This window comes from Thunnus maccoyii, chromosome 3 (genome assembly GCF_910596095.1).
Source record: "Thunnus maccoyii chromosome 3, fThuMac1.1, whole genome shotgun sequence".
Lineage (NCBI taxonomy): Eukaryota > Metazoa > Chordata > Actinopteri > Scombriformes > Scombridae > Thunnus > Thunnus maccoyii.
In genome coordinates this window covers 6,400,286-6,413,292 of record NC_056535.1, presented here as the reverse complement: position 1 = coordinate 6,413,292, position 13,007 = coordinate 6,400,286, and the positions used below count along the sequence as shown (strand labels likewise).

General features: G+C 37.9%; 1 protein-coding gene across 6 annotated transcripts in view; it reads left to right on the top strand.

Annotated features, from left to right (window-relative positions):
- chl1b (cell adhesion molecule L1-like b) overlaps nucleotides 1-5,000 on the top strand; it is a 61,739-nt gene extending 56,739 nt beyond the window's left edge. For all 6 annotated transcript variants that reach the window (XM_042407615.1, XM_042407613.1, XM_042407612.1 and 3 more), the window contains 3 exons: nucleotides 113-244; nucleotides 1,208-1,280; nucleotides 3,153-5,000. In XM_042407615.1, the coding sequence (XP_042263549.1) occupies nucleotides 113-244; nucleotides 1,208-1,280; nucleotides 3,153-3,357 (410 nt within the window). In that variant the 3' untranslated portion in view covers nucleotides 3,358-5,000. The remainder of the gene's footprint in view (nucleotides 1-112; nucleotides 245-1,207; nucleotides 1,281-3,152) is intronic.
- The last annotated feature ends 8,007 nt before the right edge of the window (nucleotides 5,001-13,007 follow it).

Here is a 13,007-nt window from a genome sequence, read left to right as displayed (position 1 = left end):
CTGCCACCTTCTGCCTTTGCATCAGATAGGCTTTGTCGATGTAAACATTAAATCAAGTGTCCTGATGAAAAGACCAAGGCGTGTCAAAGTCACCGGGTATTGTTCTCCTCAGGTCTGGCCAGCATCCATGGAGGAATATCCACCCAGGGCTGGTTTATCGGCCTGATGTGTGCCATCGCTCTCCTCACACTCATTGTGTTGATCGCCTGCTTTGTCAACAGAAATAAAGGAGGGAAGTATTCCGGTAGGTGCTCACTTACAAGCATACACACACACACATCACCCTGTTTGAATACTAATTGCTGTTTCCAGTATATATATCATTATATTTCCATTTCACTGTTTGTTGTTATGAAAGAAATTATCAATCATCCCAGAAGCCATTACAAGAATATGTAAGCTGATATGTGTGTTTTTTTTTTAAACAGGCGTCAGGCCACAAAATTATTGCAATGCAAATTTATACATAAAATGGGCTTGTGTATTGATAGGAAAACGAGCATTTCTATGTCCAGCGTTTGAAATTTGCATTATTTCGACACGCACCTTTTGCAGCGACAGTCTAAACAAAGTGCAGCCCAGAGCAAGACAAAATGCAAATTCTGCACATGGTGTTGCTGCGCAGGGAATGATGACATAAGCTCTGTGGTATCTCAATGTTATTCCTCCTATTGGGGACATGAGAGTCCTTATCGGCTTTATTATTCACAGCTAATGGCCATCAGGTTGTCGTCTGGGCAGTGATCACTACACTCGTCAGCAGAAAAAAAAAAAAAAGAGCGAGACGCGGCTCTGTCCTTTTGTTTTCTCATTAAGTTCTCATTATCACCCGTAGTTCTGACAACCTATTCTCTCATTTGCCCGAGTCCGGTTTTGTTCCTGTTAAACATCACATATAGGACTATACATTTGCATTTAAACTGTGAATTTAACATTTCTATAAAAAGGACATTTAGATATAAAGTTTTAAGATGTTTTATAAAAGACCAGGCTTCATTTTTATATGAAATTTAATGCAACATTTATTTGAAATGATCTTTCTATCATTTCTAAAGGTTGCACTAAAGTTTCATGAGCGAATGGGTGAAGGAAATCAGGGATGGAGACTGTAACTTGTTCAAACATAACAGTCAGGGGACAGAGTGATCTTCATTTGCAGAAGTCTTTTGAGTAAATCACTGATTTTGTCTCTTCATGTTGCGAGCAGTAAAAGAAAAAGAAGACCTTCACCCAGACGTGGAGTCCCAGGGCATGAATGATGACACATTTTGTGAATACAGGTAAGCGAAACCCTTGGAGCACTATTTCACCACCTAACTGCAATTCACGTGCAACAGTATAAATTTCTCTTCTGCTAGCGGTCGTTTCCATCTTCTTCCTCTTCTCTCTGTAACTCTCTCTACTTTTCTCCTCTCACTGCCAAGACAACCCAGCATGTATGAGGTTCACGCGGAGCTTCACACTTCTTCTGTGCAAGACGTTTGATGGGTTGAGTAACTGGAAAGTATGTGGTAAACAGCAGTAGCATCCCCGAGCTGTTTACACATCAGTGTTGTCATAGTGATAGCATCCCTTTATAGGACATTGTGGTCTTACATATGGTGTTGTGTTAGTGTTTGTTATAGACAGTGGATCATAAAGGGAGCCGCTGCACTGTTCAGATGCTGCCATTTTTCTGTCCGGATGGAGCTAAACGCAGGCTGCCCAGCACACAGCAGGAGGCTAAAACCAATCAGTGTAATTGAAAGCAGCTCATCTCCAGGGCAGTAATATCTGGGCACGTTTCATTAATCCTGTAGTGGTCCAATTCATAACAGTCTGCCGCCGTATGAGCTCCAGTATAATTGTCCAATCACTGGGATCTGCACGGCACAACAAATGCTGATGTGATGAAGTAAAAAGTGTCTGAGTGTGACAGGATTTACACTTTGTCGTTTTGATTTCAGCAGCTATTCATAAATCCGTTATTAAGTTTGTCCATCCTACGTTCTTAGTAACAACTAGCTAGTTTCAAACTAGTGATTAACTAAATCCTGTCACACCATTAAAAGCGTGTAATGTGCAAATCCATTGCTTGGAAACATCTTCAGCAGTAGCAGTATGTAACAAGTATATAGACAGGAAGTCACTTCAGCACTACAAGCTGTAACATAACTTCCAAATATAACAGGTTTTGGGGACCAAACGATATATTTAATATTTTGACTATTTGGTAAACAATCTTTATCAAATATTCACTTTCTTGCTGAGAGTTAAATGAGAAGATTGATACCTCTCCTCTAAGGATTTACTGTATCAAACTTCTCATCTAACTCAGCAAGAAAGTAATATTTCCCAAATTGTCTATTCCTTTAACATACATTTCTTTATATTTTGTAGGTGTGACTTTGTTGTATTTGTTGTATATATATGCACACATAGAGAAAATGTGTGTTTGGGAATGAACAGTTTTTTGTAGCATCCTTCAGTAAGAAGACTGTACCTGAAATGAAATGACTGCCAGACTTCACAGCATCTAAGCTAACAACATGTTTACTGACACCCTGGAAATGGAGTAATTCTTGGCTCTCTAACTGTAACATCTCTGACAACAGAGACAGTCACAACATTACAGTTTCTCTTTAACATCTTCCCAGTCCAATTCAGTATTCATTTAGAACAAGTGGGAAATATTATATGTTCAGCTAACCGACCCTAATAACGTTATTGGCATAACAATTTATAATTTGAGGTATGTTGTGTATTATTGTGAAATTTCATTTAAAATCTAATCAGTTTGCATCATCATTAAACAGCATTTGAATCAAGTGTCGGGTCAGATATGTCAGCCATATTACATTATATCATTTACTCCTCAAATTGCATTACATGTTTTAATATCACATTTCTCCACCAGTATTCACTTTGTCAAATGCACCGATGCATATATGGTGCAACAAGCGTAATATTGTCTCGACTTGTGCATCTGTGTGATTGTTTCCGTTTGGTCAGCCAGAGGTAAACGCTAATGCCAATCACAGAGGCTCATCGTAGAGGCAGCGATAGCTCGAGCCTGCACCCCCCCCCCCCCGCCCCCGTCCTCTCCAATAAGCCATAGAGTGAAGCCATGGGTGAAATGAGGTGATTCTGAATCCACTATGCCTCTCTTGCAGCGACAACGACGAGAAGCCACTGAAGGGCAGCCAACACTCGCTGAGCAGAGAGATCAAAGCGGGGGACAGCGGGGACAGCCTGGTGGACTACGGCGACGAGGACGCTCAGTTCAACGAGGATGGCTCCTTTATCGGCGAGTACGCGGGACGAAAGGAGAAGAGGGTGTCAGCTGAGATCAAAGCCACCATTCAGACCCCGGCATGAGGAGTGGAACCGCCATTCATCCTCCCCTGGACACCGTTTTCATTAAACCCGCTGGGAGGAACAAATGACAGAGGAAACAGACATTATCCATACTGAGCACAAGTTTTGTGTCAAATGTAATGCGTCATTGCCAACTGCACACTGCCATCCTCATTTTATAAAGTTCTGTTTTGTCAAGTTGCAACAGAATGACCATTACTAAATACTGTGTATATATAGTGTATATTGTATGTGCAGAGTGTCTTCTTTTTTATAATTATTATTACACAAACAATTTAGAGGGCTTGGATTTTCTTTGTTTATTTCCATTATTTCAGCTGCAGTACTGTTTGTAGGAAAATTTCGCTCCCCATTACCCATCATTATATGCAGCTTTGCCTCTGATGTCATCTTGTAGCAGACCGCAAATACATATGTGGGGATATCAAGTTGATATTTTTCAATTGGAGCAATTATTACTGACCTTTTATATTTGAAATGGATTCATTAAATATGATGTAAGATGTGTATAAAGGTTGCTTATTAACTTATTTTTTTCCAGTGGTTTTATACCTGACAAAATAACAAGGAAATTTACATATCATTACATATCATAAACATTGATTATTGAGTCATGAATCTCCCTGTGATGTTAGAAGGAAATATTTAGTTATTATGAGTATTTAGAACCATTGTTTCATAGTCATCACAAAACTCAGTCTGTGCTTACTGTAACAGCCCATCAATGCAATGCCAGATACAGAAGATATTTCAAAAAATGTAATCTATTACAGGTTACTATTTATCTGATTATGAATAGAACTTATAGTATAAATCAGTAGACTTGAACAAATTATCACAATTTAATTAAAAATTTCAGAGCTTTTTGACTTAAAATTACATGAACTATTAGAGTTGAGTACAGTTAATAGAGAAAATATTTTACAGTGCTACCTACAATTGCAAATAGCTGGTATTTCGAATGATTTACCAAGTGCATTTTCTCTGAAATTCTCCTTCCAAAGCAGGTTTCAGATTCACAAGTAGCCACATAGATTTTAAAGTGGTATTCCAGTGATTTATTATTGCACTTCCATAATTTTGGTGGACTTGTGCAGACATGGTTAAAAAAGAACAGTCAAAATCAGCCACTAAAATATCCTGACTTTTAGTCCTAGTATGAGTGAAGCTTCAATGCTGGAGTTTTTAAAAATTCCACACCCCCAGTTCCTAACACAGGCTTTCTGTCATAAATATTTAGTCTCCAAGTCCAACCTGAGTTGTACTGTCCTTAATGAATTAACTGGTGTGAAATTGGGCTATTACCCATTTAAAAAGAAAACGCACAGTACCTGTAATGGATTATAGACGTTCCTTTATGTAATCAGATTACTGTAATCTGGTTGCATGATATATGACAGCCACCTACTCTGCTGAGATACAATATCCTGTTGTCAGTGTTGCACCAGTCTTAACATGAGAGCCTTACTCTGTTACTATGCTGTAGGTATGCTGCCATTCAAAACACAATCATCATGTTGTTCAACGTTAACATTAGCACCACAATCACATAAATTGCAATGTTTTGTAAAACTTCAGCCATTGCATGTTCAGAATGTTAATTGGTGTTTTTTGATGTCATTAAATTGTTTTACTTTCTTACATTGGTGTAATGGTCTGACTGTCTGTTAGGTCTCATTCATCACTGAGGGTAAATGTTACAGTAAACGCATACATGACGGAATAAATCTCACTTTTCTGCCTTCACAGTATCTCCAGTTAGCAGTAAAATACACATAAAGAGAAAGCAGCACCTGGTGAAATGTCCTCATTCATTCTGAAATACATGTTTGACAAATTGCTCCCCATTTGCGATATGACTTTAACAAATGTCACGCCAGGGTCAAGTCTCTGTCTGAATTGAGCGTCTTGTTTGATTACTGTGGCTGCAGGGGGAGAATCATGAGAAATCAAAGGAGTGGGCTCAGACAGGCACTGGATCAAGGAGTGAGAGCTGTAATCATGTCTGATGGCTGATAGTAGGGAGTGGAGAGTGTCACTGCGTGGGTCACATCTGGCTTAGATACTCTCATCATACAGCCAGGTTTGCAAGTGGTGTGGCCGAGCTGCTGCAGTTAGAGGCTTCCGCTCCCGCATAAACGACCTTCAGGTGTTGGTAATGGACCCTCTGGTAGCCATATTGGATGTCCTCAGCTCGTTGGCAACAATGTGAACAGCTGGACACACATGCAATCAGTGTTGGGGAGGCTACTTACAGAGCGTAAATCTGCAACATAACAATTACTCTGGAGAGGAACTGAATTACAGCTACTCTCTTGAGGAATATAGTTTGGGCAACTAAGCTTCTTAGAGGAAATACTGCGCAAAAGACAATATGACACAAAATATAACAACTTAATGCAAAGTTAAAGATTTGTTTGAGTCTATTATAATATAATACTAATGCTCATATGTACTGTGTAATTGGTCGCTGTAATAATTCCTCCTGATCTGCGTTAATGCAACTCCAGTGTTAGAGACACGGGACAAAAGTCATCATTGAAACAACAAATTCCTCAACACACAAGAAATGTATTTGACTGAAAAAGACAACGGTTCATGAGGTAAACTGCAAATATGATAAAGAGCTGTATACAATTTAATGCTGACATGATTATATGAACAGTTCATGGTAGGATTGGACAAATAATTAAGACCAAATACATCATCAGTGCCTGAAAAATCACAAAGAACAGTCACAGTTCCCACAAAATATATCCAACAAATATCTTGATTATTTTTATTTGAGAGATATACAGCTTAACAAGGCGAGACTATACAGAAATTAATAAACCAGACAGACAAAATTCTTTGGACAAATTTAATTAGTCAGAATTAATCCTAAAAAATTCTGCCAAAGCTATTACAGGCTTCAACAGTCTGAGTTACATCAATCAAGTGAATATTTTCCAAAATTGCAGTCTGGAAAGTGACCAATAACTCTTCAAACACACATAAATTCAGTTTTGATTGGGGGGCGGTTTGTTTGTTTGTTTGCTTTGGTTTGAATCAGTGGAAAACTTGTGAACCAAAATGAATCACTACAAGCCAGGTGAGAACGCACTCTGCTCATTGGTCAGATGTGGCTGAGGCGGGAGCAAGAAGGGGAGCAAATTTATACTGGCTCGCCCCCTGTGCTTGTTTTTTGATGTTCTTCCAATGCAATGTTCTTAACATGATGATGAAAGCAGTTCAATATGAAATAATGTTCATATATTATAAAACTTTTTGTGCTGGGAAATAGTACCAGCATGCTTCCAAATCCTGCTGCTTGTTTCTGGACAGATTTAAAGGTTGTCTATTATTTAGACAAGCAACAAGCCAGTTGTTACTGTTATGCTACCTAAGAAATATGGATACAGTACATGCAAACACTGTCAAACAGGGAAGAAGCAGCTGTAAATACATGAAGTAAAGCTGTTCTGAGCTGATGCCACACAGTGTTGAGTAGGCTTCTCCTATTCTCACTTTGCTTCAGCATTAGCAGAAGTTAATAATCCCTTTATTTAAAAAAAAAAAGAAAGTGTAACAGCCGTGGTGCAATAATGAGTCTTTGATGTTCATAACTTCCCCTGCCCTCATTATCATAGCATTTAGGTCTGTGTGTGTATGTGTATGTGTAAGAGAATGATATTATACTGGGGCTGCACATTTTACATCAGATGTTTCTCAACTTCTTTTCTTCTTTAAATCCTGTGACTGAAGAATTAACTTGTATGACATGATAGTAGCGATGTGTGAAGTGAAGGAAGTTCACATAAACACACATTTTTTATACATGGAAGTAAAATTACTCTTTTTTTTTACAAGAGTGATTTCCAGGAAGGGAAATTTTCACCACCTGCTGTGCGTCATTTCTTCCTAAATAATGACTGTTTTACATATTCCTGGTATTTTTGGTGTTTTGTTGTCCTTATAAGAATTGACCAATGAATAGATTGAGGTAGTTTGATGATACACATGCAGGGACAACGGTTATGCATGACATTTAGAATAAACAGCATTTTGTAGTATGTTTTATCAAAGGAGAAGACTTTTCTTCCACTATGACTTTTTAACTTTGAATCAGAAACCAGGTTCTTTTTCAGCTTTTTCACTTTTTCAGTGAGCACAAACATTAATGAACAATTTGAGGTTTGAGGTGAAGTTTAGGTGAAGTGCTGTAACTATTTCTTGACAAACAATAGTGTATCCATCCGCCCAGTACTTCTCTATATTGCATAACTAGCTATAGCACAAGTTGCCAATATGTTCCATAAGCAGAGGTTTTGGTTTTGGTCTCCATGCAGGCACGATGGTACCAAAACCTGGCAAATAATGATACAATAGTGAGCACTTGAGGTTTTTTGAGTTTTTTTTAAAAACTTGGTACAAAGCTAGGTTAGCTGTTTCTCACTGTCTTTATGCTAAGCTAGGCTGAACACGTCCATCCTTACTCCAGCTTTGTATTTAACAAACAGACAGTTTAATATCAATCTTTTTATCTCGCTCTCAGAAAGACATGTTACATCCCAAAATATTAAACTATTCTTTCAGACCTGTGAACAAATTTTATGTGTATTTTCATATTTTGCTGCTAAATGGTTAAAGGTCTTTACAGTACATCATGATGGAATACTTTTATTATTTGTTGTGATAATGCCTCCTAACTAAACAAATTTGGACCCATTTGGGCATAAAAATCTATTAAATTCAATAAAAATATATATATTGTTTTTAACTTGCTGGTTTGACCTAATCAATTAAAGCTGATCTCGCTTATGACCCAGTGGAGAGAGTTTAAGACCAACACTGAGGTTTTCTATAAATGTATCTGCTTACCGTGTTTATATACAGGCTTTGCTGTATAGTGAAAACCTTGGATATGATGGCTCACTATCAAACAAACACACACACACACACACTCCTGGTGTATTGTGTGCATCGGGTCAGGGGGTCACATAATTTATTTGAAGATGATGTATTCAGGTAAACTCCTGTGACACCCCTGGAGCAGCACTTAGGATAGAGGTGAAAGGATTCCCCTATAATATGAAAGCCATAGAGTACAGTAGGATATATTTAACCAATATTTTATGCATTACACCCAACATATCATTCTGTGACCCCGGTCCATTACAATGGCAATGTCAAAGGCTTAAAAAATGCTCTATTGTGTGTCCGTACCTCTAATGGAATTCGCAGTGGGGAATAGAAGCGAGCCTCTCTACAGGCAGCGCCATTTGTTCAGCGATGAAAAGAGGAGAGGGAGGGTCAATGACTTAGAGCACGAGGTGGACTTTTAAGAGCTCCGATGACGTGAGAGAGCTTTTTTCCCCAGACAAAGCGCTCCAACAGTGTTTCATCTAAATCAGAGTTATAAATAATACAAGACTCAAATGAATGTCAGAATTGCCTCGAAGGTCTTGCACTGGAAAAAATAGCTGCATTAAGTAAAGAGGAAAAATGGACTCCGTTCTCTTCCATATAAATTTCTTCCAATGTTGCCAAAAAATGCCGTAAGGCCGACATCACAATAGCAAAGGAAACAGTGGATCCAATTATCATTTCACAGTTTGGGAGTGATAAAACGTTTTTATAACTGTTGCCTCATGCCACTGACTTCATATTCCTTGATAAAGCAAGACGTATTACAGTCTGTTTCTTCAACAGACAGAGATGCCACTCACTGGTCTACTCAAGTCTACATCAGAAATTATAAATGGAAATTAAATCTGTGCATCTGTGTACAGGAGACCTGCCGGTCTGATTCATACAGTCAGGTAATGAGAAATCCTGCGTTACAGTGGCAGTGAGTGCTCTGTGCTCTGAAGCACTGATTCATTTGGAGCGCTGCTGAATTTTCAGTGCCAGCACAGGACTGTGACTCTTTCAAAGCGCTCTGTCTGGGACATTTGAGGGACTGATCTCAACACATCGCACTTGCGCTGCAAATGAATTGGTCCCCCAGGTCTCCAGAGCTGTCAGCAACTCACTTTGTATGAGAGCTTCATTCATCAACACATTTTTCCCTGTGAGCAGCAACTTTTGAAAAAAAAAAAAAAAAGGGGGAAAATAAAATACAGCAGAACTTTTTTTCTCTCTCTCTCTCTCTCTAAGACTTGTCCTTTTTTTTGGGCGTGCTGAATATCCATGTGGCATTGAACATTTGTGGAACTAAATCATAAACTGGTGCCCGTCAGGCTGCTATTTCTCAGGTGAGGTGTAATAACAATGTTCTCACCTCCGCAGACATCATTTCCTCTTGAAAAATGCATGAAAAACTGTATGTGGCAGAATTTATGCCCCATGCAAAATGTACTCCATTTGCATTGATATATATGTTTTTGCCAGTCTGATCTTTTTATGGTTTAGAAGTCTGTCAAGTTTAAGAAGAATTTGCATTTATCATTTACACTGCATAAATGATAAATTAAGCATTTACCCAGTGCATAAATGTTTAATTTTACATGTCCACAAATTTCTGCTAATTTCTTAAGAAGTTCACTGCAAAGAACTATGTAATTTGGAATTAATTATAGGGAAAATATTAATTTCACTGAAGGGAAGGTGCCATTTAAAATCAAGTAAATATTAAATTGTATTTTCCATATATGTTGAATTGTATGCTTACCTGCAGACATCATATTTTTATATCTTCAGCTGACCTCTAGGTTATGTTAGCCATGAATTGGAATTAATTGATTGGAATTAATTGGTTAATTGGAATAAACACCTGTTTATATTTATGTCTGTAAAAATGACCCAATAGCATAGTTTTTCCAGGAACTTCTCTCCATATTCAAAACTTTAAATAATTTTTATTTTAAATATAAAAATATCTTGACACTACTCCAAACCAACAAACATCTTCAACTGACACAAGTGACAGTCATTCAAGTTTCTGAAGAAAACAAACAAACAAACAATAAAAAAATGAAATTACCTGTCTGTAAGCTTAAGACAATCTTGACAAAGTTTTTTCATCTTCATTTGCAATATTCTATCAATACCACCATTTTCCTTCAGTTTTTTCTTTCCATCTTCAACATGGAACAACATGGTCCAGGCGTCAGGTCAAGGTAGGACTAGACTACTGTTTACTCTCATGCAGTAGACTTGGTTTGGCTGTTAACAGAGTGAATGTTTGTATGGGGAGAGAGAGACCACAAACACTCTGTCAGTTCTGTCAGCTCAGCCCACAGATGAGCTACCCCACGCTGGCCTGAAATGCACTTGTACTCTTTTATATCAAATTGCATTTTACTGTTTTAGGATTTATTTTTTTTATTTTGTCTCAGTGTGATCAAATGTGTTTTATTTATTATGATTATGTTATGGTCTTACTGGGTATTCTATTGCTTTTACTGTGGTTTCTATGATGCTTTTATGTCTGGCGCGATGGACCAAACAAATGTCCCCTGTGTGGGATAATGAAGTTGATCTGAATCTGAATCTGAAATGATACGTGTTAACTTACATTGTAAAAAGCCCATGAATTGAGCCTGTGAAGTCTTACAAACAAGGGAAAAATGTACCAGTGCAGTAAAATTACTTCAGCTTGTGTCCAATACAAATCAACTTTGTAAGATGAGCCAGTATTTTGAAAGAATAAAGCACATTGCTACACTAAAAACAAGAAAAATGACACTCAATTCTACAAAATTATAAAATGTGTTTTCACGTTCATCTGCTGAGGGAGGAAAGTTTCTCTGAGTTAAAGGCGTGTACCTACGAGCAGGATTTGTGACATCACAACTAGTTTTGAGCCAATCCTGGTCCAGTATGCAAGTTGCACAAGTGTGATGTGGAAACTTGAAGCCTCTGGGGCACATACAGTGAGAATGGACTTTAAAGTGGAATAGGAGACATCTTGAGTCCAGCAGTTAAACTTTTGGAATGAAAAATATTTGCATATTCACAGATTCTATTTTTTTCAAGGAAGGATAAGAATAGATGTCAGCTGTGTCTCAGTTCAGAGGCCACATGCTTCGAAGGCTGCAATTTGAAGACCGAATGTGTCACAGCGGCATGACCAAGGCTGTCCCATTTAGAAGGCTCCTTCAAATGCAGCAGAGGAATGCAGCCTTCTTTGCCCAGATCCTTTGTGGCCCAACCTGTCCCAGAATGCATTTCATCCTAACCGGCAGCAGCAATGGCAGAGATTTTGAGCAAGGCTAAGCTGTTGTATTTTTCGCTGTAGGACTGTGAAAGGTTTTTTTTATTTTTTCAGGTGAGACAGTAACCATTTAGATTCCCAATATGTGGTCAGTTTATCCAAATAACGCCTGTCAACATCTGTCGTCATCTCAGGGAGAACATGATCCGATGAACTGACTGGTGCAGCTCTTTGGTGATTTACTGCTGGCCTTAATGTCTCTGCAGTATTTTGATATATAATATAATTCCTTTTGTCTGAATGTAAAGTGAAGCTTCATGTTTTTACTGAACACAACAACAGTGCTGCCTCTGGGGCTCTATATGTACAGATATCACCACATTAACATAAATATACATGTATTAAAATGAACAGATCAGTCTATATTACATTTTGTTTTATTTTATTAAATTACACAACAATTTGAATTTTCGTTTATAGCTACACTACAGACTGAAATAATTGATTGCATCTGTCGATGAGGTTATTTTTTGTGAGGAAAAAGTGTAAGTGGAGCTTTGAGTTGAGATTATTTTGTCACAGTAGAGTCAGGTAGGTGTGTTGAAGATGAGCTGCTGCTGTCAGTAACAACGCTGCTGCAGAGAGAGAATGAACAGGCTCTTCTCTCTACTCCAGAGGTTTGTTGAAATATAAAAAATATTGAATGGATGAATTAAAATAAAGTAATTGTTAAATACATTGTTTATTTCATCTACAGCGGTCTTCACAACTATTTACTCCATAAATAAAGTATGTAAGGAGTGGAATAACAGAGTGTCTGCAGGTCCTTAAAAGTCTTAAATTCAATGTTATAAATATTAAGTCTTAGAAAATGTTTTCATGTATATTTTGGTTAAGCTGAGCAGGGAGTCCCTGGTGCTGCTGCTGGACCTGAATGGACTCCCACGATAATAAAATTAAAAGTTCTGGCTTCATTTCTACTAGTTGTGTCCCGATTGTCAACTGTAGCTGTCAAGGTTGCTAAGAGACAAGAGCAGCGCTTTGTGACGTAAGGGCAGCTGGAAAACCTCGTAGACCAGACCATCTCATTTAACAATGCTTGGTTCCGGCCTTCATGCTCTATGGCGGACACACCTTTGTAGACTACATCTTTCGAAGGATGCGACCCCTTGCGACAGCTTTTGTTTAAAGTAGTTTAACGGGGTAACTTTATTTGTGGAAAACCCATATCAGATACAAATTATTTTTCCAAGCAGAATATGTCTTCAAATATATATGGAGGGGATGTTTAAAATAAGATGATTTGTACTGGAAACAGGTTGAATTTATCTTAAATCTCTGATGAAGATTTTTGGTGTGTGCAGTAAAAGTCTTTGCAACAGCGTGAATGACAACATGTCATACTGTAGGTAAATATTTTTGGTAATTTTTTCCTTTGAATCATTTATCTTACCGTGCCTCTATGGCAGACAGAAGATGATATTTCAGGTCAATCAGTCAGTGCATTTCCCTT